The following is a 24,720-nucleotide window of genomic DNA, read 5'->3' on the forward strand; positions in this document are numbered from 1 at the left end:
CACGACATACCTAACTGTCATGACTGTAGTGTTTGGTGAACATGTGCAGGAACCCTCATGTGGCAGCCTGACAGATGTCCAGTACAGCTACTCCATGAGCAAATGCAGTGGTGTGGCCGCTGCTTTGGCTCTGGTAGAATAAGCCTATAATGACTCAGGGGGTTGCTTTTTGGCCAATCCATCCGGAGATGGTCACTTTATACACTTGTAGGAAGCTGGCTCTGTATATACTATACCAAAGTAAGGTCTAGTATGCACAGACCAGACTCCAGTGGATTCCCTAAGGCAGGCAGGCTTTATCAGAGAATAGTGTTAAGCATTTATTGTACACCCTCAGGCAAGAAAAGGTGTCACACACTCATGGACTGAACTCAGACTAATTTGATTGTATAAAAAAATTATTTAGTTGTATTTTATTTTCTAGATCCAAGCCAGGCCTCCTACAGGTAAGTGTAATACTACTTTGCAAGAATAACACAGTTAAATATAGTTTGAATGCAGTTGAATGCAATTGGATTGGATACAGGTAAGTCACTTGTTCATAAAACAGTTGGAATTACTTTTCAGTTACCATAGAGATGACTTTGTAGTTACTATTCAGATTACTTTTAAAGTTACCTTTTCTACTCAGTGTGATATGCCTAGATATCAGACTGGGAAATGTCCTAGATAAAAGGCGAGTATATCAGTTTTTGTAAATATACAGTGTCTTATGTTTTAATACAATGTCTTAACTCATTTTTCAAAGAAAAGCAGTCAATGCAATCCTGTGGGAGGAAAGAGAATGCTACTTACCCAGTATGCATCTGTTTTTGGCATGTAGGGCTGTAGATCCATATGCTTTAGCATAGATCGCCATCTGGTGTTGTGTACGGATGTTTGCACTTTGTTTTTTTCCGAAGAAGTCTTTGCAGTCACAAAGTAGGTGACCCCTCCTTTTGGTGATATTGTGCATGGGCATCGACTCCATCCCCAGATTGTTTCGCCGTAAGAGTGCTGATGTAGTTAGTAAGAGTAAAAAGAGATGTCCATGTATAGTTTATCTAAGTAAGATAATACTGCAACAGATAAAGGTATCCAGGGAGGTGGGTGGGCGCATATGGCTCTACAGTTTTACATGCCAAAAACAGATGCATACTGGGTAAGTAGCATTCTCCATTCGAGGCATATGAGCTGTTGATCATATGCTTTAGCATAAACTATACAGCAGTTACTTCCAAGGGGTTGGCTAACCTGTAACTGTTGCAGTAGTCTGGAATAGTGTTCTTAAAACAGCCTGGCCCACACTAGCTTGTTGTTTTGCTAACACATCTACACAATAGTGTTTTGTGAATGTGTGTGGTGTAGACCTTGAGGCAGCCTTGCAAATATCATTTAAGGGTACGTTCCCTAAGAATGCCATGGAAGCCCCTAGTTTGTGTGTAGTGTGTGCTCTACGGGTAACTGTTAATGTTCGTTTAGCTTTAATGTAGCATTTTTGTATGCACTTAACTATCCACAGTGCAATACCTCCTTTTGATATAGGATTGCCTTTATGCGGTGGTGAAAAAGCAACAAAGAGTTGTTTGGTTTTCCTAAAAGATTTAGTTCTTTCAAAGTAATAAAGTAATGCTCTCTTAACATCTAATGTGTAAAGAGCGTGTTCTGCCACCGAGTCTGGTTGAGGAAATAACACGGGTAACTCAACAGACTGGTTGAGATGAAAGGCAGAAACGACTTTGGGTAAACATTTGGGGTTAGTCCTAAGAACAACTTTATTTTGGTGAATTTGTAAGAATGGTTCTTGTATAGTTAGCTCACCAACGCTCCTAAGAGATGTGATGGCTATAAGGCAGGCTACCTTCCAAGTTAAGAATAGTAGTTCACATTTGTGCAGCGCCTCAAATGATGGGCCCATGAGTCTTGTAAGGACTATATTAAGATTCCACACCGGAGAAGGTGGAAGTCTAGGTGGAATAATTCTTTTGAGTCCTTCCATAAAGGCTTTGATAGTGGGTACACGAAACAAGGTCAAGTGTTGTCTGTTTTGTAGGTAAGCCGCTATTGCAGAAAGATGCAGTCTTAGTGATGTATATGCTACGTTAGCCCGCTGTAGGTGTAACAGATAGCAAATTATGTTTTGAATTGAAGTATCCAGCGGATTGATTTGGTTGTTATTACAATAAATTATAAATTGTTTCCATTTTGCTGCGTAGCATGCTCTTGTGGTAGGGTGTCTAGCCTCCCTAATGAGGTTCATATAGTCTGGAGGGAGATTAAGGTAGCCAAACTCTATGTTTTCAGGGGCCAGATTGCAGGGTTGAGTTGACTGGGATCAGGATGCCTTATCTCTTCATGGTTCTGAGTGAGAAGCTTGGGGGAGAGGTGTAGCTTTTGATGAGGAACTACTGATAGTTCCAACAGGGTTGTGAACCATGGTGTCGAGTCCATGTGGGAGCAACTAAGATCATTGTGAGGGAATGCTGTTTTAGCTTCCGAACCATTAATGGAATTGGCGGTAGAGGTGGAAAAGCGTAAGCAAATATCCCTGATCAATTGATCCATAGCGCATTGCCTTTGGACAATGGGTGTGGATACCTGGATGCGAAGTTTGGGCATTTTGCTTTGAGGTGTGTGGTGAACAGATCTATCTCTGGGTAGCCCCACATTTGGAAAAATAGGAGAACTTGAGGTTGTAGTTCCCATTCGTGGATCTGTTGTCTTTGACGACTGAGCAGATCTGCAATTTGATTATTAACTCCTGGGAGATGTTTTTTAAGGAGATATATTTTTTAAGGTATGACCCATCTCCATATGCTTTGAGTTAGGTGTGAAAGTTGTAGAGAGTGCGTCCCCCCTGTTTTTGTATGTCGTACATTGCTGTCATGTCTGTCTGTACAAACTAGGACAGATTTGCCCATTAGATGTATCTGAAAAGCTTTCAATGCTAGAAAAATTGCAAGCAGCTCCAGATGGTTTATGTGGAGTTGTCTTTCTTGTAGAGTCCACATGCCCTGAATGGTATGTTTTTGAAGATGAGCTACCCAACCAGTGAGCGATATGTCTGCTGTGAGCACTATCTGCGGAACCGGGTCGATAAACGGCCTACTTTGGAAAGGTTTTGTGTATTCCACCACTGCAGCGAGATGAGTGTGGCTGTCCACCAACACCAGATCGGTTAACTGACCTTGAGCCTGGTTCCCCTGACGTGCCAAGCATTCCTGTAGGGGACGCATTTAGAGTATTGCGTAAGGAACGATTAAAATGTAAGACGCCATCATTCGTTAAACACTCGGGCTGGTAGTGAGTGAAGCGGTTGAAATTGTGATATTAGGGTTTGCATGTTGTGTATTCTGACTGGGTTGGCGTACGCTAGAGCTTTGCAAGTGTCTATTGTAGCTCCTAAGTACTCTTGCGTGTTAGAGGGTTGTAGATGAGACTTGGTGAGGACGACAGTCAATCCCAAGTCGTGAAGCAGCTGAACTGTTTTGTGAGTGTGGTGTATGCAGCTGTGTTGCAACTTGGCTTTTATAAGCCAATCGTCCAAATAAGGGAAGACGTGAATGTGTTGTCTTCTTAAATGAGCTGCGGCCACTGCTAGACACTTGGTGAAGACTCTTGGGGCTGTTGTTACCCCGAATGGGAGGACTTTGAATTTGTAATGTTGTCCGTCTACCACAATCCTAATATATTTCCGGTGAATGGGAATATGGAAGTAGGCGTCCTTTACATCTAGAGAAGAAAGAAAGTTGCCTTGCTGAAGCAATGATAGCACCTGTTGAATGGTGAGCATGTGGAAGTGGTCTGATTGAATGTAGAGGTTTAGCTGTCTGAAGTCCAGTGTGGGTCTGAAGGAGCTGTCCATTTTTGTAATCAAAAAGTATAGTGAGTACACTCCCGTCCCTTGATGACTTAATGGGACCGGTTCTATTGCATGTTTGTCTAACAGAGAGAGGACCTCTTGTTTTAACAGGGTGAGATGTTCTGGTGACATTGCACGCTCCCTCGGAAGGACTTTGCTGGAGTGCTGGTAAGTTCCAGGCAATAACCATATTGGATAATTTGTATTACCCACTTGTCTGGGGTGATTGAATTCCAGACAGGTTGGAACTGTGAGAGACATCCCCCGACAGGAGTGGAATGATCAGGGGGTAGTGGAGGGAAGTCACTGTTTATTGACAGGGAACTGCGGGTGGAGTTACGTCTGCCTCTTCCCTTGTTAGCATTTCCACTGTAACCTCAAAAATATCGTCTGGAGGAGTTAGACTGGTTGTTCCCTTTGTAAGAGGAGAAGGGATTTTCTGACACCAGTGTTTTTGAGCCACCCCTGTAAAAGAAGCAATGAAAGGAACCCCTGCGAGAAAGTAATTGTAGGGCTTCCAGGGATTTTGCAGTTTCAGTGTCTTTCTTCATATTTTCTAATGAAGTATCTACTGTTGGCCCAAAAAGATGCTCTTTATCAAATGGCTGATTAAGTATGGAGGATTGTACCTCCTGCTTGAATCCAGAGATTCGAAGCCAAGCATGTCTCCGCAACAGTATGCTAGTGTTGATAGCAAGAGAAGCTGTGTCTGCTGCATCTAGGACGCATTTTATGGAAGTGTTGGTGATTAGCTTCCCTTCCTGAATGAGGTCGTTAGCTTTAGTTTTATATTCCTCTGGTAAAGGTTGCATGAGTTATTCCAACTCATCGTAGTGGGCCCTGTCGTAGCGTGCCAATAGCGCATGAGCATTGGCAATACGCCAACAATTAGCAGCCTGTTAAGCTACTCTCTTGACAGAGGTGTCAATAAGTTTAGACTCCTTATCAGGATGAGGGGGGCGTCACCTCTAGATTGAGAGTTAGCTCTCTTGCGGGCGATAGAGACGATAAAAGATACGACAAAAGAGTTTAAAGGCAACTGGCCTTTTATGTATGCAGGGTCAGTAGGAGCGGGCTTATATTTTTTATCCACACTAGGTGTCAGTATCCTGGCTCTAACTGGGTCTTTGAATACCTAGTCGGTATGTTTTAACATGCCCTTTAGCATGGGCAAAGCGTTTGTAGACCGTTGTGAATGTTTCTACAAGGATATCCTCTTCTAGAGGGTCAGTATGCAGCTCCACCCCATGATATTGGGCAGCCCTGTTGATAAGTTGTGCACAGTCAATGTTGTCATCAGGTGGAGAGGGTCTGGAGGGATTCAGGTCAGGGTCATTAAGTTGATCTGGATCCTTATTATAATCTTGCCAGGGATCAGTGTCTTGTGGCATGTACGGATCTTGTGGGATATCATGATCGTCCTCCTCATCTCAATCCCCAAAATCGTCATACTGTGGGTCACGTGAATTTGTAGGTGGTGGTGAATTCCATGGTGTTATTTGTAGATTGGGAATAGGAGGAGGAGAGGGAGTTATGTAAGCGGGTGAAGGGTTAGATCCCATATCTCTTTTTTTCTTCAGAGATATAGGGGCATCTTCTGGGAGGTGTAACTTCTGTTTTTTTGGAAGAGTAGCCCGAAGCTGTCCAGTTTCCAGATCAATACTAAGTCTTTTCTGTTTTGGATCGAGAGGTGTGTCTTCGGATGGAAGTTCCTATGAGGGAGTATCTTTCCCTTTAAGAGTGGATTTCGGCATCGAAGATTTGGACTCAGTGTCTTTGGGTATCGAGTGTTTCGAATCCGAATGCTTAGTTTTAGCCGGTTTAGGTTCTGGAGTTTTCGGAGTAGCAAGTTTCGGTTCCAAACTTTTCAGCGCGGTGGCTGTTGGCTCCGAGCTTTTTGGTGTGGACGATTTCTGTTCTGAATCCTATATTTTGGAGGGTTTCGGCTCCGAGGTTTCCGGTGCAGAAGGTGTCTTTGGTACCTATGGCTCAGGCACTTGTTTCTCCTTATGTTTTGGGGCCGAAGGTGTTGGTTCGGCACCGGAATGGGGCCTGCTCGAGCAAGAAGGCTTGTGTTTATTTTTCATAGCCGGGCTGGAGGGCGGGGCATCTGAAACTTTTTCCCGGTGTCGACCGGAACCCGAGGGCGAGGGTGACATCAGAGCCTTATCTTTTGTTTGATGGGCACATGGGGATCTGTAATCACGGTACGTTGACCCAGGAGTGACTTTCAGGTCATCCTCCATGTTGGAGGCCACTTCGGACACTGAGAACAGTTTTTCTTCTTCTTCGGCATCTGCGGCAGGACAGTGGTATTCTAGGTCTTCGCCGAAGTTGTCCGGTACGGAGCCGCTGCCGCGTTGCATCTCGTGGACTTGAGCCCGACGATCACGGATGGTCTCTTTCGATCGGAATGATCGATACGCTTCGCAGGATTTTTCTTCGTGTTCCGGGGATAATCACAGGTTGCGGCCTCGTTCAAAGTCCGTGCTTGGAAATTTAGCACAACACCCGGGACATAGCTTAAACGGAGTCCGTTCCATCAACTGCTGGTGTGGTCGCACAGGTAGGCCCAACGGCCCGCCTCGAAGTTCCAGATCGAAGGTTTTCACAGTGCACACGATATGCGTCAAATGGGAAACTGCGATCGAAAGACAATACCGTCAAGGGTAGAGGATTGCGCGTCGAAAGGGTTCGAAAAAGATACCGAACCGGAGCGAAACAATATACATCCGAACCCGATGGCGGAAAAAAATAATCTGGGGATGGAGTCGATGCCCATGCGCACTATCACCAAAAGGAGGAGTCACCTACCTCGTGACTGCAAACTCTTCTTCGTACAAAAACAAAGTGCAAACATCCAGACCCAACACCAGATGGCGATCTATGCTAAAGCATATGATCTACAGCTCATATGCCTCGAACATAAAGTTATCGGTTTGCAGGTAAGTACCTGGTTTTGGGAGTTGAGTTTCTGGGGTTAGAACAAGGGTTGCCACAGGGTCAAGGATGCACTCTCAAAGCACCACTAGGGCAGCCAGGTGCAGAGTGCTGAGGCCCAATGTTATCCAATGGGAGATGGGGGGCATCTGGTTGGTGGCTGCTCACGTGCAGGACACAAGGTTGTGGGAGCAAAGCTCCTGGACTTAAGCTCAGGGCAAATGGGGGTTTAGGCCAGCACAAAAGATGCACCTCAGCAGCACTGGGGCGGCCAGGAGCAGAGTGCTGTTTCGTCCAAAGCCCTGTAGCTTTCAATGGAGAGTCTGCAGTTTGCAGAGGCACTGCAGGCTCTGGGACGAAGATCTTCTGAGTGCGACCACCACTTGGAGAGGTAAGTTGAGATCTTGGGGGTTGGCTAGGCACTGTTGGTTGGGCCACCCAAGGCCGTGAGGTGTCAAGGGCAGAGGTGCCTTTTAGGGTCAGATCTTCGTACCAGCTCTTGGTCGCTGCTGGGGGACCTTCCGGATAGAGGCTGCAGGCGTCGGCTGGGGGCATGAGGCAGGTCAGGGGTTGCCTGATCTCGGGTCAGGATCTCCGGAAAAGACCGTGGACCGAGGATAGCCCAGGAAGACCCCCGTCGACTGCATAGCATGGTCAGCATCCTAAAGCACCTTCAGCATCATGTATCCCTTGCATTAGGACCACTCCATAGACGTCAATGGCAAGGGGCCACTGATGCTGGAACTGAACTAAAGACTGCTTTTCCTGGAGAGGTAGCTGTTACTGTGGACCTTGCTAGTGCCCCTGACTGGCTCCCTGCCAAAGTTGGTAGCCTATAATAACTCTAAGTAACTGCCTTGATACTTAGAAACATTTTCAGGAAAAACGTGTGTCAAATTCATTAAATTTGTTTGCAGTTAAGTAAAAAGTGTTGATTTACTACACCTTGTGGATTCTGTATCTTCAGAACCATCAGGCTCATCTTTTTCGTTTTGATGCTTATATAAATATTTAAACAATTTTTTATAACTTAATGCAGGATGCCTTTGATGACTTATGTATTTCTCCTTCAATTGTTTTGGTGCTACTTAAATGCTTTACACCTGTTCCTTTGTGTAAAGCTGCCTGCTCAGAGCCCCAGCTGCCCAGGGTTGAGCTATGGGTTTAACAAACAAAACCTACAGGTCCTAAAGGGCTTAATAAGTATAACACAGTGAGGCCACCTAACCACACCATACCATACAACCCATTTCCTCACACCAACACTTTGGATAAGGGTGCATAAAGAGGGTCAAATTGTTTTTCATAGCGCCCATAGAGGTATTGCACACGTCAAATCAGGTGCTGATGAGTAGATGATAGGCGACACCTGCTAGCGCACAGAGGTACTGCTGAAGATTTTTGGGATCCAGTCGGATGCCTCGGAAATATTCTAAGCTAAGGAATCTGCAACTAAAAGTCTCTATCTTATATCCCTTCTAAATAATGTGCTCAACCAGGTCACATAATCCTAGTAGACCTGACAATGTTAAAGCTCTGGAAAGTGGTTGGAGCAGTCATGATGTTGCAATTCACATTTCACAGGCAACAGGAAAATATTTTCCATGTCGTTTGTGTGAATTCATATGCTATGCATGCTCCTGCCATCTAATATTGGGCTCGGACTGTTGCAAGCTGTTTTTCTTCGAAGAAGTCCTCCAATTTATAAGGTCTTGGTGACTCCGCCTCTGGTTGTGAACGCATATGGACACCGACTCGATTATTAGATTGTTTTTTGCACAGCAGGTGAGAGTAGTGCTTTGACGAGCCCTTATCAGTACCACAAGTGCATGATTAGTGAACCCTGCAGCCAAACACTTTCCTGCATACAGCGCAATGAGAGAAGCCCGGTGTGTCTCTTGTAGGATAGCTATATCTGATGCCACTGTAAAAATGAGACTATGTTTCCAATCTTGCAACAGTCGTTCAAGCATCTTACAAAAGTAGTATTATCCACCATATGACCCAACAAAAAGAGTCCCTTTCCTACGTAGTTAACATAGATGACCCACACCATGAAATATTATCCGCTTTCACCTTTAGGAAATCAATATTTGAATACCTCAACCCCCCCGCCATGTCCTGTCCCCAACTTTTGATAGGGCATGTGCTGCAATTTGGTTTCTGCGAGGGTTTAGGAACTGTTGAGCAGAGTCTAAATTAGAATATCATTATAGGGAAATATACAAAAGCAAAGCAGGGTAGGTTGTTTTTAGCATTCGTAGATCTCACAGCAGCTTTCGATTGCGTAATTCACGATAAGTTATGGAGGATTTTCGAGGACCAAGGTGTGGAACCTCGGATAAGATACTTCCTAAGGCAACTATACAGCGATGCAAAGGCGAGGATGCAGTACGGCGTCGGGGGAGAATGCACAGCTTTGCTTAAGATAGAGAGAGGGGTACGGCAAGGCTGTGTGCTGGCCCCATTTTTATATACCCTATATATTAATGGTCTAGGCAAAGCACTAGTGAACCAGTGTCAGACCTCCCTCATATTGATAGACAACCTATACCCGCCCTACTGTATGCAGATGATGCTGTTTTGATGTCATGAACTCAGGTGGAACTACAAAAAGTAGTGACTTGCTTTTTTTCATTCATGCATGAGCTTGGTCTTGAGTAAATACATCAAAGACTTTTATTATGATATGAAATGTGGTGCCGGTAGCTCTAAATGCAGACACATTTATATAGATGGAAGAAAGGTTTAATTTAACAAAAGACAAATCCTACTTAGGTATTTTGTTTCAGCAAAATGGAACTTGGGCCCAGGCAGTACAATCAAGGAAACTAATGTTTATGAAAGCCACCACTGCCTTCGTTAAATTTACAAGGAAACTTGGCAGACGTCCGCCGGTAGAGTTACTTCATATCTATCAGGCCAAATGTGTTTCAACAGCTATGTATGGCTCAGGTGTCTGACGTTGTGCTGATAGGCATCCATTACAATTAGTTGAGAATGCGTTTTAAAGATTCTTACTGGCAGAACCTAGTAGTACATCTTCTTATGTATGCCACTCTGAATTAGGTGTCACGTATGTTTCAGACTGTATAAAAACAGAGCTCATTTTACTATGGCATAGGATCTGGACGTCATCAAAAAACATTTTTAATCGGGACATTTAATTGATAGTTTTAAACTAGAATGGGTAACTTCCATACCGTGGATAAAGTATGTAAAAACTTTATGAACGACCTCGGTCACCCTGACTTTTATAATGTGCTTATTACAATGATTGCCGTATCAAGAAAAGCTTTTAATGAAATGTGTTTGTCATTACTGGCAGAGCTCAGACTATCTACAGAAATTGTGAAGCCAACAGTAATGGCAAATCAGATTATTATAACATCATATAGTGTCCAACCTTATCCTAAAACTGTTCATGGAAGCTATGATAGATTTTTGCTGACCAGATTTAGATTGGGAAACTTACATAGATCGAGAAGTTTCCCAATAATGATTGGTCGAAAGTTATGAATAAATGCCCTTGTGATGATGTGTCTGAACAGTCAACATTACATGTTGTTTTATTCTTCAAATTTTACTCTGTGCAAAGAAAGAGATGGGTCCTACCAATTTTTTACAGTTACTTGGTTTTAGGCAATGCCGCCTTGCAAAATATGAATGCAATATTCGAAATAATACAACATAGTACAAACCTACAATTTTAAGAAAATGAATATTGCATAAGGAACTTATCGCAGTTTTTAAAAAAGTGTACTAAACTGCAGAAAGACATTTCAATATGAACACATAATTCGAATACAATTTAGTAATAATTTATTTGTACACATCTTTTTTGTGATGTTTTTTAACTAATATACGTTGCTCTGTGACTATAATAATGCGTTACACTGTATGCTTTTATGATAATCTAAAAAGAAATAGAGTTAAGCTGGATTTGATTTGATTTGATTTGATAGGGCATATCATTCTCCACCCCTAACCCTTTCTGAGCCCACAACTGTGAGTCCTGAAGAGAACTATTTGATAGACACATGGAGGCAGACTGTGCTAATCATACTATCCTTCGACAATATGTTGTAGAGGGTCTATATAATAATGTCTCATCGAATGCTTACAAACATGAACAGATTAAATAGAAGGGCAGCACAGTCGTCCCAGGCCAGCATAGCTCATCCATAAACTGTACATAACATGTGGCAACTGAACATCCAAACAAGATTACTCGCTCCACCGTCAGAGCCCTACATCTACACAATGCAATCATCTCGGGTGTAAAATGGTGCTTGTATAGTACAGAAGTATCATAACCATTATGTATTAACATCAATAATCTAAGGTGTTTCCAGAGCATATTGTTGCAACTTAATATGAGATGAGCAATCACAACACGTTTGTCATTCAATCTTGCTCATCTCGTTCATGAGTAGAGTCAGAAGCATCGCCTTCCAGCCTGTTACGGGACCAGATGCAAAGGATTCATGTCTCTTTAGAAATTGTTGCAAAGTTTTAGGATCATTGAAACCTTAGTCTTGCCCATTACCATGACTCTTGGATATGTAGGATAAAGCATTGCATATTCATGTCTGAGATCCTGTAGTTTGCACTTGAGTGGGTGAGTATGCAATTTCCTGGAACGGCCCAGCACTGCATTGTACTCCCTGTAGTTGAGCAGCCTTGCAATAAAGGGATTAGGCCATTACTCCAGGCACAGGATGTGTCATCAAAAATAGGTGGGCCTTCTCAACCACAAACATGTCTGAAAATGACTCACAGTCCAATAACTCAACAAGCTAAAGTTCGACGAAGGATTCCATGTTTCCAATGTTGGTGGGTTCTGCCAAACCCACTATGTGCAAATTGTTCCACCTTGAGCGAGCCTCCAAATCCTCTGCATTTGCCTGTAGTGTTGTCAGTGTTTTCTGCATCTGTTTTTGGGTGTCTAGAACTATAGCCTGCTTGTCCTCAGCCTCAGATACATGCCTCTCCATTGTGTCCAAACACTCAGTGTGTTTATCTATACGTTCCGACATCCTGTCCATTCTCTATTAAAGAGTGTCGAATTTCCCATCGAGCTTGCGTGGAGTTGCATAGTTGCTAGAATATGAGGTAGATACCTTTCAGATCTAGATAGAGTATAGGAGCCTGCCTCAGTCACGGTTGCGCTGTCGTGTCACAATTTGGGTGTTTTACACTGTTCAAACTGGAATTTGGATGGGGCTTTTATCAGTCTTTCCCATTGTGGCCTGCACTATGCGAGCTGCAACTCAAATCAAAATCAGTGAAGGCGTGCCATATAGTAATTGTCAAGGATGTTCCACAATGACAAACCCAAAAAGCACTATGGTAAATAATATATTGTGGTATTGTAGCAAGTTTACAATAACTCCGATAGTTGAGTTCTTGTGATCAAAATAAATGCAATGACATCGGATAACTCACCACTTCTCTTCGGACTAGGCCACATAAACTACATGGCAATCATGAAGCAGGTATGTCGATCAGGTCTCTGGAGCGGAGATGCGACTTTAAGCCCATAGGATATGTATCAGCTCACAGCCACACCCAAAAATAGCAGTCCAGTTCTGAACCCCCAGGCCTCTGGCACATCCATCTACACTGTGTGATCTCGGGGAGATGTAGGCAGGCATGGTCACTACAGGCCACGTAGCCCGGCAGCAGGGGGGCGCAGGCCCCGGGCAACCAGACACCCCAAGTTTCCAGGGGAGGGTGGGGCAGCGCACTTACTTTCTCCACTGCATGCACAAGTTACAATGACGTTATAGTTAGGTGAATATGCAATTGACAACATTAAAATTTTGAACTAAAAAAACACAGAAATTCACCAGTTATAATTAGCAGAGCTAACTATAACTTGCGCCTGCCATGTACTGCTTATGACCTCACATATTACATCACTCACGACATGTTCTTCTATGACATCATTTATGACATCACTCATGACATCATCCAATGAGCGTGTTAGTTTGTTTTACAGTTTACATAACCACTATATTACTTTTCTACCTAATTTTGTACAGTCTGTGTCCAGCTTATGGCTGTAAGTGTTTACAAAGCACAGGCTCCTGATGCATCATAGGTGTGTAGAGGTATTGAACATGTTATAAACCTTTGTATTGAATAGTAATTCTGTGTGCAGGTGACCGTTGACAACTTGTGTTCAGCATGTTCCACACAATGTTTTTTAGTTCTGCAGAAAAAGTTTCCAACAGGGCTACAAGTTTGGTGTGAGGCGAGTTTCTTTGGATGCAGAAATACGGCTGGAATATTGAACGTGGTGCTCCGTCCCCGTTTCGCCGAGGCTGCCCTAATAGGGTTGGGTCCAAGAGCGGAGGAAATGTGTTTGGATATTAATGGATTAGAGCTGACCTGCCTGCCACTACCGAATCAAAGAGGTACAGAAGAAATCCAACTATTACTTTTAGAATATGTGGGAAAGCGATGCAATGACAAGCTGGTCTCATTTGCAAACATGGTAGATAAAGCAGGGTCAGCATAATATTTGAGATTCCTGGAGGAGACTCTTCTTGAGATGGGCTTTGGCCCCAAATATCAGGCTTATATCAAGGTGCTGTATGCCACCTCACATGCCTAGGTCAGGCTAAACAGTGCGGTATCCTCCAGGTCTCCTATTCAATGCCCCTTGTTTCCCCTCCTCTTCGTGCTGGCCATTGAGCCCCTGGCGGCCTGGGTGCGTTGCAACACACAGGTGTGGGGTTTCGACTGGGGCCTGGTGATGGAGGATAGGATCGTCCTCTATGCAAAGATGTTCTTCTATTTCTCACCCTCCTGCATAGAGCCCGAGCGGACATAACAAGGTGGGATAAGCTGGCCTTTAACCTTATGGGTAGGCTGTCCTGTTTTCAGTTTCTATTTTTAGTAAATTCTGGTGGGGTTTTTTCAGTGTTTTCAATATCTTAAAAAACAGTTGTTATCAGTGGTTACACATTTTCACGCCTCTAAAAACATCAGAAAAAGTGTTTTTCCGGTGTTTATGGAACGTTTTGCTTTTATCATTGTTTGCTTTCTGCACTGAAAGAACATGGTATATAGACCGTGTACGTATAGTGTATATGAGGTCCAAAGAGATTTTTGCAAATTATTCTTATTGTAGTACACCATACAATACTTCTTTAGTGAGTCTTTGGTCATGTGCGCTCGTGCTTTCCTTCCCATGTAAACTTCTGTGAAAAGGCCCTCTCAGCATTCATAGCCACTTGGGCTGAGAACCGTCAGCTAAGGGACACAGTTGGGATGACTCCTTCTTTGATGCCACATAAAGCACGAAATGATAAATATTTGCGTTTTAGTTCCTGGGCATAAGAAAACAGTGCACCAGAATGGACTAAAAAGTCAATAGCATCCCTTATTAACTCTGAAGATTGTAAAGATGCTTTCAGCATACCATCTAACAAGTGGCAAGGATCTCCTACAGGGAATCACTTCAGCTCGGATATCAATTTTGACAGGTTACCACACAAATTTTTTATATACGTATCTGAATCACTACAAATACAAACAATATCACTCCAATCTTTGTTGAACTTGGAAAGAACCTTTTTTGCAGAGACCTTTTTTGCAGAGACACTGCGTTCCATGTTTTCCTAAAGTCTGGTGTCACGTTTTCACCACTATCCCAGATGCTTGGTGATATATATATACTTGTCACTATACCTTGCATTTAATGTTTAAAGCCTGAGGTGTTGGCAATTCACCTACTATCAATACTGACCCACTAGAAACTATGGTCTGATGTATTAAGGTTTTTTACCCATTCTCTGTGGGTAAATGTGATGACACATATTAGGAAAGATTTTTATGAAACTAGCCATTTTACCTATCAGTGAAAGAATCAAACACAGCCAAAATATCAAATGTGAGTTTGATATGTACTGATCCTCTACAGTTTATAAAATAATTAAACTAAACCTAAAACGTGAAACTAAACCCTGCATCTTTAGACCAAAGGCCATAAAACTGAAAAAAGTAAAAGGAAGAAGAAACAATATTTTAGTGGCATCCCTAAAGAACAAAACTCAAGCAGAATAATGTTAGCCAGTCTTTCTTAATGCTAGCTTGTATAACAAAGTTACATTTTATTGACCCCTTCAGTAAGAACAAAATGACTTTCACTTTCTTTTTCCTTTCTTTGAATGGCATTTAGTTTGCGGTTGTGCAGGTGTTTTGTCAGTGTTTATATGTTTTGACCGGTGAGGGCAATTTTTCTTTCAGTGGGGTTTTATCAGGTATTATAGGTTTTAACCTAAAACCCCACAGCCTACTTATGGGTTAAATATCTTTATTTAAAATGATGAAACTTCCTCATTGATATACGCCCTTCAGAACTTCCCCCTTCATATTCTGCGGATCTGGTTTAACAATCTGGCTTTGATGGTACGGCAGTTCCAGTGGGCCAATACGCCCCTCAGAGTTGAATTGGGTAAATGCGTCCATTCCACATATGATGAATGGCTCGCCATGGTGGATGTCCGACTATATTATTCGGCTGCACACAATCTGGTAGTGACCAAATGGTTACAATGGGGTTGGGAGGACCCGGCATACCAGGGAGAACATAATGCATATACTATATAGGGCTCCGGTCCCTGACGGCTCCTGGACCCCACAAAAGAAGTGTTCTGGATCTAGAGAAAGGCTGCGACCAAAGACTTATCCTGGATACATCACTATGGGCGGGTGGTGGTTGGCACGTGTGGCGGGTCTCTAGAAGTCTAGAGGGTGGGACTAGGCCTGGGCGGTAAATTCCGTTAAGCTCACAGAATGTGCGGAATTTTGGTAATTTTGTGTTCTGCGGAGAATGTGGACTTGCCAAAAACTCCACGAACTGCGGCATCGCATAATTTTTTGCTTGCTCGCGTTTTTAAAATGTGTGTTCGCGAGATTTTCCCCCCGAGCACGCAAACAGCGTTCGCAAACAGGAAAAAAGCATTGCGAACGGGCGGAACAAGCAATTCCGTGTGTTCGCAAATTCCGCCCACTCCTAGGTGGGACCAGCTTGGCACTTCACGGCTGGGTGATAAATGGGAAAAGGGTCATATTCACTCCCTTTAGGATCTCCATTTTAAATTCAACTTGCAGAAATCACAATTCTTTCAGTACCTTACAGCTCCGGCACACTCTCTCCGGTTTCACACCAAACTTGGGTAAGTCGCGGCAAATAATCCATTGGAAGTGCGGCTACTTATGCGTCCCCTGGGAGAGGGGAAATCTCACAAATTTCCAAAACCCTGGTTGTACACTCTCCAGACATGATGGGCCCCTTGAAATCATGCTGGGAGGAATAGTTGGGCTATCTGTAGGCGACAGACTGGCAGGATGGATATATGGTGCCCCGTGTGCTGGCGATCTCAGCATGGCTCAGGCTCATCCAGTTCAAATATCTTCATAAAGTATATCTCACCCCTTAACTCCTCTGAAGGGTCTGAGTGTTTCCTTCTCTTGTGCGTCTTCGGTGCCTGGGGACAAGAGGAGACTTCTTCAATATGGTGTGAGCCTGTCTTGTTATGCGGCAGTACTGGTCACATATATTCTCCACACTCTCCAAGGTGGTGAGATCCCTTGTGGAAGATAGCCCTAGAATTGCTCTGATGGGTATTTTGAAGCACATGGGGGACCTTGTGGAGATAGAACTCTGGTGAGGCTGGGTTTCCTGCTGGCTTAGAGGGCAATAGCATAACACTGGAACTCCTTCGGCGCGTCACCCATAGCGGCCTGGAAAGGAGGTATGGACTGGTACGTGAAACTGGAGGAGACTATATATACTGCACATGGTTGTCCCTGTAAATATGGCAAGATCTTGAACAAGTGGTGGGCATGTTACGCTTTTGGGGGGGCTGGCGGATCCAAGTATGGAGGATGCTGTGCATTTTACAGTTGTGCGATCGAATGGTTGGGTGGATTTCCGTGTGATATTCTATTTACAATGTGCCTGTTTTGTGAGAGCCATAATTGCTGTACTGGAAATCAATGAAAATCTTTCTTAGGGAAGAAAAAAAAAATACACATGAAAAAAATACTGTAGCGTAAACCATAAATGTATATGTGCATTGAGGGAGGGGAGGGCCTTAATGCTCTTCAGCACACTCAACAGTGGTAATACACAGCATATTGTCTTCTTCGCATCTGCATATATACTATTACACAGATGCAGATGAGTCAAAAGGGACAAAAGATATAGGGGATCAAAGAAAATTATTTCCCACTAGGTAATGATTTCAATTACAGAGACTTATTGCATTGTCAAACCTGGCCTTCATTTTGTGTATGAATGGAGAAAAAAATACCAGGTTACCCCATTATTTTCCACACCATACTTGAGGGAAGTGGACAATTACCTTTTTCGACAACAGTGGAGGACTTTGATACACCAAAGTGTCCAGATCATGAGACTTTCCTTGGTACGAGGCATCATGACCTCCAAGCACTGAATTCTTCTCTTTTTTCAGTTGTTCTGTAAGATTTTCAGGACTCTACAAGGAACCAGAAACCAACATGTTATCACAGAGTGGGGCACTGAAGAGGATTTTACAAAACAATTAATAATTATCGAATTCTATGTCAGGACAGGAGGCGAGAATTATGCTTAACTTTCTCCTTTATTTTTTCTCCAGTAGCCACGAAGATTTCAACTTTTAGTAAACTATATTTCCCAAAAACCACAGGGAAAAGATCAACAGCGCTATAACTCCTTAACCGAGGAGCAAATTCTGCCGCGGTGTGGGAGTTTTAAACAGTGGGTGGGGCTGCGTCGGCCAAAAGACTTGAGCAGCACTAGCAAGGTAGTGCTTGCGACGGCCGTTGGCCGACGTACGCACGCCCGGGTAAACCAATCACAATGAAGTACAGTCCATAAAGCCCTGTATCTCTGTTCATGCAACCTCTTTGTTCGCTGCTCCGGCAGCCACAGACAAGTGCTCCTGGTCACCTCTGATGAGGGACTGTATGTACGAAGGTGGATATCTGACAATGGTTACCCCAGATTTTTTGCCTAGTGTTTAGCTGGTTTTCGACTTAGTTGGCCTGGGATCCTGCTAATCAGGGCCACAGGCTATCTGCTCTCACTGTAAAATGGACTCCATGTACTTTAGGTACATCTCCAATTGGATATTGGGTCACCTTATGAGCCCCTGTATAGTGTACCTTAGGTACCCAGGGCATAGGTGCATCCAAGGCCTACCAGGGGCTGCAGCATATCTTATGCCACCCCTGGCTGGCCATCCAAACTGGCACAACTGGCTGATCGCTCAGCTGGGGCAAGGTCGTGTAATCACCCCTTGCTTAGGTATAGTATTCTTATACCTACCATTATATATAGACACATATATACCTATAAGACTTTAGATTTATATAGCCCAGTTCAAACCAGTTGCTGGGGCACTCCAGCCCCAGCTCTGGCGTGAAACTGGACAAAGGGAAAGGGGTGTAACCACCTCCTTCCCTGGTCCCACCCATAGGAGGGACCTAGCAGGTGATCCAGCCCCTCAGATTAGTATATAGGTAGGAGCTGAGTCTTGAACTGAAACTTGAAACGAAACTCTGGACCTTCGACGATCTCCTTCACAGAAGACGACTGAAGAATCTCACTTGTGGTCAAGGAGTGACCACCCTGTGCAAACAGGCACCATCCAGCGATCTGCGGTTTACTTTGTCGACGCTCCTGCCGGAGCCGGAGCACAGAGTCCGACGAGAGCCAGACTTCCAGACTTCTCTGACCCCGATCCACAGTCCCTGCAAAGCTGAGACCCGTGGAGGCGACGAGAGACGTGGGACCAGCCATCTTGAAAAGCCTGCTCTTTGCTACTTGTGCAGCTTCTGAGGCACCCTCGAAGTTGTGAATTGGGGATTGAGAAGCCCCAGCCCCGAGTATCATCTGCACCAAAGATCAGCCCTCCACACTCCACGAGTTCTGCGTGGGGCCCTTCTGCATTTTCCTGCTAGACGCGTCTGTCCGGTTACTTGCCCGTTGGCTAGTGGCCTCTGTGACGACGAACCTTTGAATCTACACCACCTGCCTGGTTGCTCCAGGTGGGCCCCTGCTTCCCTGCAAAGGAGAAGCCCCATAGACCTTGTTGGTCTATCCCGAAGCAAATATTCAATTCCTGCGTGGGTTGCATTTGCCAAGGCCTGTTGACTCCAATCCGGAAGCCGACGCTGCCAACAGCGAGATCCTTCGTTGGACAGTCCGTATCCAGCTCCTGGTCGTCGTCGACACCTCCTGGCCCACGTGGCTGCAGAGTCAAGCTTCACGACATCACCTGATTGCTTCACGACATTGCCTGGTTCCTTCCTGGTTCCTTCCTGGTTACTGGCTAGTGACCCAGACTATGTCCCCTCTGCTTTCAGGTACTCTTCATCCTCGAACCGCCCTTGGATCCAACCGGACACTTCTCTCCTGGTCGCCTGCAGCATCTTTTTCCAAGGCTCCATAGGATTCAGCGACGAAACCCGACACTTTGACACCTATGCACCCGCTTCCTGTGGGTGAGGTAACGCGAGTACTCCGGTGCTCCTGTGGGTATTAACTATCCTAGTGTCCTAGTTTTCAGTGGCTTTCTCCTAGTCCATCCGGAAGTGTCCTAAAAGAACTAGTTTCTAACTCTTACGTTCCCATTATAACTCTATGGTAACTCGCTTGTGTGTAAAGACACTGCACACGCATCCCCTGGGCCTCCTGCTCCCTAACTCTCGTTAGTACAGCGTAGCCCCAGCGATTCCCTAGGCCCTAGGCTTATCCTGTGTTCGTGACGTGGTTCTTATACCACTATTTTAGTATATGGTTTTACGTGCCCCTAGGGCCCTACTGTATACTGTGCAACTTATTGTATGATAATTGAGTATCTTGTAATGTGATTTAGCCTCTGACCTCATAAAGAGTTCAGAGGGGTTGTGCTTATAATAAATACATATATATTTTATAGATAACCTGTGTGGTGTTCTTTCATGTGGTATTCAAGGGGGTTACATATGGTAAAACAGCTTGCTTCACAAGCTCTCTGAAGTTTTAGCCTAAGACTGCTTTGTCCATGCTACCACTAAGATAGCTGGTCTATAAGGTTGACTTTACAACCATCACCATAAGGGTTGTTGGTGCAAGGTGCTCACTAGAATAGTGAACATCATATACCAGGCCAACTTCTCACACTGTATATTCACCAAATTATACAGTTTCTGCATGTATTAGTGGTGTGGTGCGAGCACCTCTGCCTCTCACTGCCGTGGGAACGCTTTGGTGATCCTTACACTACTGTGCACGGAGTGGTTAGCCGACAGCTAGAGGGCGTCCGCAATCCTGTGTGGGAGCTCTCGCGAACCTCACGCCTCTTTCTGTGTCAACACGTCTCCTCAGGTTTCCCATGTGCATCTGAGGAACATCACACTGAAAGTTGCAATTACAATATATGTAACTATTTCTTTGAGGTGGTTAATGCCTCCAGATATGGCAGTGGCCTTCATTAAGGCCCCCCCATTTGAGGAGGCTATCCCTACTTGAATGCAAATGCATAGAACCCCTCTTTACGAAGGAAGACCTCCCTGGGTCATCCTTGATCCCCACCTACCTCAACGGCATTCAATGGGAACTCTCTCCATGTACAGCTACTTCAGAAAACAAAACATGAACCAGGGGTCAATCTTGGTACTTTAGCAAAGCTTAAGAGGGCCTGCCTTTCACATAAGAATGTCGGAGCACACACAGGGTTTGGAAACCATTAATCCTGCGGGACAATACAGAGGCAATCCCCTTCCTAAGGCTACCCTGATGCCTATGCCGGACCCGCTCGATGAGGATGAGTCACCGGCAGGCTCTGATGGGGATGCGTCTCACAACAGGCCATAGCGACCTTCCCTGACAACTCACCCCGAAGGATGGGGTCCTTGATGATGACTGCCTATCTCCCGGTTCTCACATGCAAATGTGGCAGGCAGTTAAGTAAACCACTGGACAAAGAGGTGCGCAACTGATTCAGGGCGGAATGCCCCCATTCTTCATTGTACAGCAAAGTGGTGCTAACACCCGAGATAGATGCACAAATGTTACTTTCCAAACTAAATACATTAGAGATCCGGAAAAAGACATTAATTACTCATCACTCCTTGTGGTCGTGTCAAGACAAGCTTCTTGATGTTGCTGGTCCCCTGACAAAAATTCTTGACATGGCTGAAGAGGCCAAGGAATTCAGATCTCCGATACTGCCGGACATTTTCCCAGGCTGAGCCCAACAGGCAATGATTTTCCTTGGCAATGCCAACTGTGCCCGTTCTACAGAATGACAACAGTTCCTCCTTATCAAAGTTGATCCTAAGTTAGCAGACCTTTCCACCTCTGAGGTAGGGCAGGCGACTTCAGGGACCCCTTTATTAAGGCGCTAGGGAAGTTTGCGGCCACATTAAATTCCCTTGACATAGCTCAAGCCTCTACGTAAAAGATCTTTACCCTAAAGGTTTTTGTCTGGGTCAACCGTGGTAGGGAGCACTTTGCCAGCTGCTTCTCAAACCAATCCTCCTACAGAGCTCAAGGTGTCAAACTAGGCCAATGGCAAGACTTATCCAGATTTCGTAGTTTCCTCCCCTCTAGAGGTTTCCAGAAACACAGGCAACAGAGTCTACTTCTGCGGTAGATCTTCCATGTCCACTGTCTCTGAGTTTTCTCCCGTTTTCCCAATTAAAAGTGTGAAGCAGACTGGCAAATTTTATCCACAACTGGTGGATCTTTACATCAAACGGTTGGGTTCTCCAGATGGTGTATGACTTCTGGATAGAATCCTTTGGTTGCCTGTCCAGAACTCGTCCTTGCCTATTAACTTTTTCTCAACAGGACGCCACCCTCATAGAGAGGGGAGTGCCACCTCTTCTGTCGAAAGGTGCAATCACTCCCGCTTCTGTGCATCCCAGAGGTTTTCTGAGCAACATCTTCCTGTTGGAGTAGAGAGATGGGGGTTACTGTACAGTAGTAAACCTAAAGGAATTCAACAAGTGGCTGATATTCTGCAACTTTAACATGGAGGGCATTCAACTGATTCAAACTGACAGCCTAACTGTAGAGCTCAGTGTCACTCTTTGAGAATGTGAGGTTCATCATAAACAAAATTAATCTATTCTAGCCTTAGCTCAAAGCATTACCTTCTAAGGCTTTGCAGTAGACTTCATGCAGGCAACCCACAGCCTCCCGTCCAGGAAAATGAAGAAGATAAGTAAAAAACTCTACATAACTCTACACAAAATAGAAACCTCTTTGCCTCAGATTGCGTGTCTGGTTGGCCTCCTGTCATCATCAATACAGGCCATATTTCTAGGCCCACTTCATTATAGGGCTCTTCGAAAGCCTCAAGCACACCACTTCAGGAAGGAACTGACATAATTCACAAAATTTCACGCTCACTCAAGAAGAAATGAAGGAGATGAGTTGGCGGCTGTCCAATATGGAAGCATGGACTGGGAGAGCCATTTTCAGCTCCTGCCCGGACTTAATCACTGAGTCCAGTGCCAGCAGAGAGGACTGGGACACTTGTTGCAACGAGTGCTCTACAAGAGATATATGGTTGTCTTCCAAACGAAGCCTACATATCAAGTGCGTGGAGCTCCTATCCAGATCCTTTGCAGTTCAGTGCTGGACCAAAGACATTTGGGTATATTGCCTAGAAAACAAAATCTCAGTGACCATGAAATACCTACGATGGATATCCTGCACGCAGCGGATTGGGACTCAGACACTTCAAGGATGAAAATGCTTAGATGCTACACATGGAAATTTTCAACGATCTCTTTGCCTTCAGACTGGACCACCAATTTCCCAGCTACTTCAGCTGGAGGCCGGACCCGAAGGAGGCAGTGACAAATGCCTCCCTATAAGAATAGTTCAAGGAACATGGATATGCCTTCCCCACTTTCTCCATGCTAACACAACACTCAAAACACTTGAGGCAAAAAGTAGACTTGGTGGTGGTGACACAAACGTGGAGATCTCAAGAGTTGTATCCAGTTCTGATGGAACTTTCCCGGGATTCTCCAATACTTCTACCCCATCTCCTAGACCTTTGGGTTCACCTAGGGAATCCCCACCGTCTGGAGATAAAGCCCCCACTTAACAGGTTAACCTGGGTTTACCCAGGACGGGTTACTTTCATTATCCAGAGAAGAAATAATCTAATTACAGAGTGGTGGCATACCCTGCTTTTAGGGCCTCCCCAAAATTGTGTGTTGTAAGATGTGATAGGTGCATTGGGTTATTCTTGAAGCGGGACTGATACAACAGTTTTTGGAGCACATTCAGCCAGGGGGCCTATGGCCTCCAAAGCTTTTTCTTTGGGAGCCAGGTTGGAGGATATTGTGAACGAGGCAGATTGGTTCTCACCTCGGTTTCTGACATAGAATGAAAAATGTCCTAGCTAACGTACCAGAAAGTTCAATTCTATTTAGGACATTGAGGCAAGGGTTATTCACCCCCCCCCCCCCCCAAAATGAGCATGAAAGATTACCTTACCCTACACAATCTAGAGACGTATAACATAATATGTTGGTGGTAGGTAAATTGGTTACTACGTGTTTATTCTTCTGGGGAATACATTATTTATGCACAAGTAGGTTAAAGCAATTCAATTTGACTTTATTCGGTTAAAAAGGTAATAACCATAAAAGTACATAAAAACAATTCATAATACTACATCATCATCATTATTATTAAAAAAGACAGTTAAAACCACAAAATTATAGGCAATACAAATATGGGTACAATAAACAGTAAATTTAAATGCAACGTACATTGAATTCAAGTACAAATTGATTTACGTAATCTAAAAACATTACTAAAATATTCCGAAATGGAAGCTACAATAAAAATGACATCTAATTTCTGAAGTTCTAAGAAGGCGGCGAGACAACGTCTAACATTCATTTCCTTTAAAATCGGTACAATCAATCTTTTCCGGGGTAGGGTATAATATTTACAGAATAGAAGGATGTGGATATCAGACTGTTCTGATAAGCCGTCACAAGCGCATTTAATTAAGTTACGTGACCAGCAGTTCACTACGGGGAAACTTAAAACCCTAAAAAGAATACTTAGCCTAAAACGGGTCAAAATGAATCGCGAATGTTCAGACATGGAAAGGATTAAATATGGTTGAATTTTACCCTGCATTAGTACAGATTGATGAGCTACAACAGTCTTTTTCTTATTTTCCGCTGTCATTCTAATGTCTTCCAGGTGTTTCATACATTTTATTTTTAGTGATTTCCTCGTAATATTACACATAGACAGAGGGTCGTCATAGTAACTCATACAGCCGATGTCTCCAAGAAAGTCCCTAATGTAGGTAAACCACCTTATCCTACTCACATAGTCCAAACTTAATCCATCCATTAAAATAGCACGATTCAATACACACCCATCATTGGTCCAAGCCCTATGCCACAGCAGTACTGGGTGGACTCTAATTGTATCTTCAATGTGGGGTTGGCCGAGTTCCATATGACAAATGTAACTTGAGACACTCTCAGGTACAGCTAAGATGAATCTCAAGAATTTATTTTCTACAACCTGAATAGATTTTACATTGTCATACCCCCAAATCCCAGCACCATAGACGGCAATAGAGACGCATGTGGCATTAAAAATTCGCAAAAGTTCTACAGTAGGTTTTTTCCCCATCTTTTTAGAAAAAATTTTAAGGGCTGTGATGGATTTGCAGAGCAGGACTTTCCTTGCTTTTATGGCATCTGCCCAGGTCCCTGCTTCATGAAATAAAATGCCAAGATATGAAAAGGTAGGGGTAAAGTCTAGAGGACTGGAATTAATGAACATCGGCCTCCTTTTTTTAATAGAACCAGGGCCACAATTCATGGTGAATGTTTTAGAGTAATTGATTTGCAGATCCAAGTTTGTCATAAATGTATTA

General features: G+C 44.1%; 1 protein-coding gene across 8 annotated transcripts in view; it reads right to left on the reverse strand.

Annotated features, from left to right (window-relative positions):
* The window catches only part of LOC144783823 (uncharacterized), a 982,913-nt gene that overhangs the window by 648,746 nt on the left and 309,447 nt on the right, over positions 1 to 24,720 (reverse strand). For all 8 annotated transcript variants that reach the window (XR_013601608.1, XR_013601607.1, XM_078662569.1 and 5 more), the window contains exon 8: positions 17,164 to 17,298. Coding sequence is in view for 6 of the 8 variants with exons in the window: in XM_078662569.1 (XP_078518695.1) it covers positions 17,164 to 17,298 (135 nt within the window). In the remaining 2 variants the exon portion in view is untranslated. The remainder of the gene's footprint in view (positions 1 to 17,163; positions 17,299 to 24,720) is intronic.

Source organism: Lissotriton helveticus, chromosome 10 (genome assembly GCF_964261635.1).
Source record: "Lissotriton helveticus chromosome 10, aLisHel1.1, whole genome shotgun sequence".
In the NCBI taxonomy this organism is placed as follows: Eukaryota; Metazoa; Chordata; class Amphibia; order Caudata; family Salamandridae; genus Lissotriton; species Lissotriton helveticus.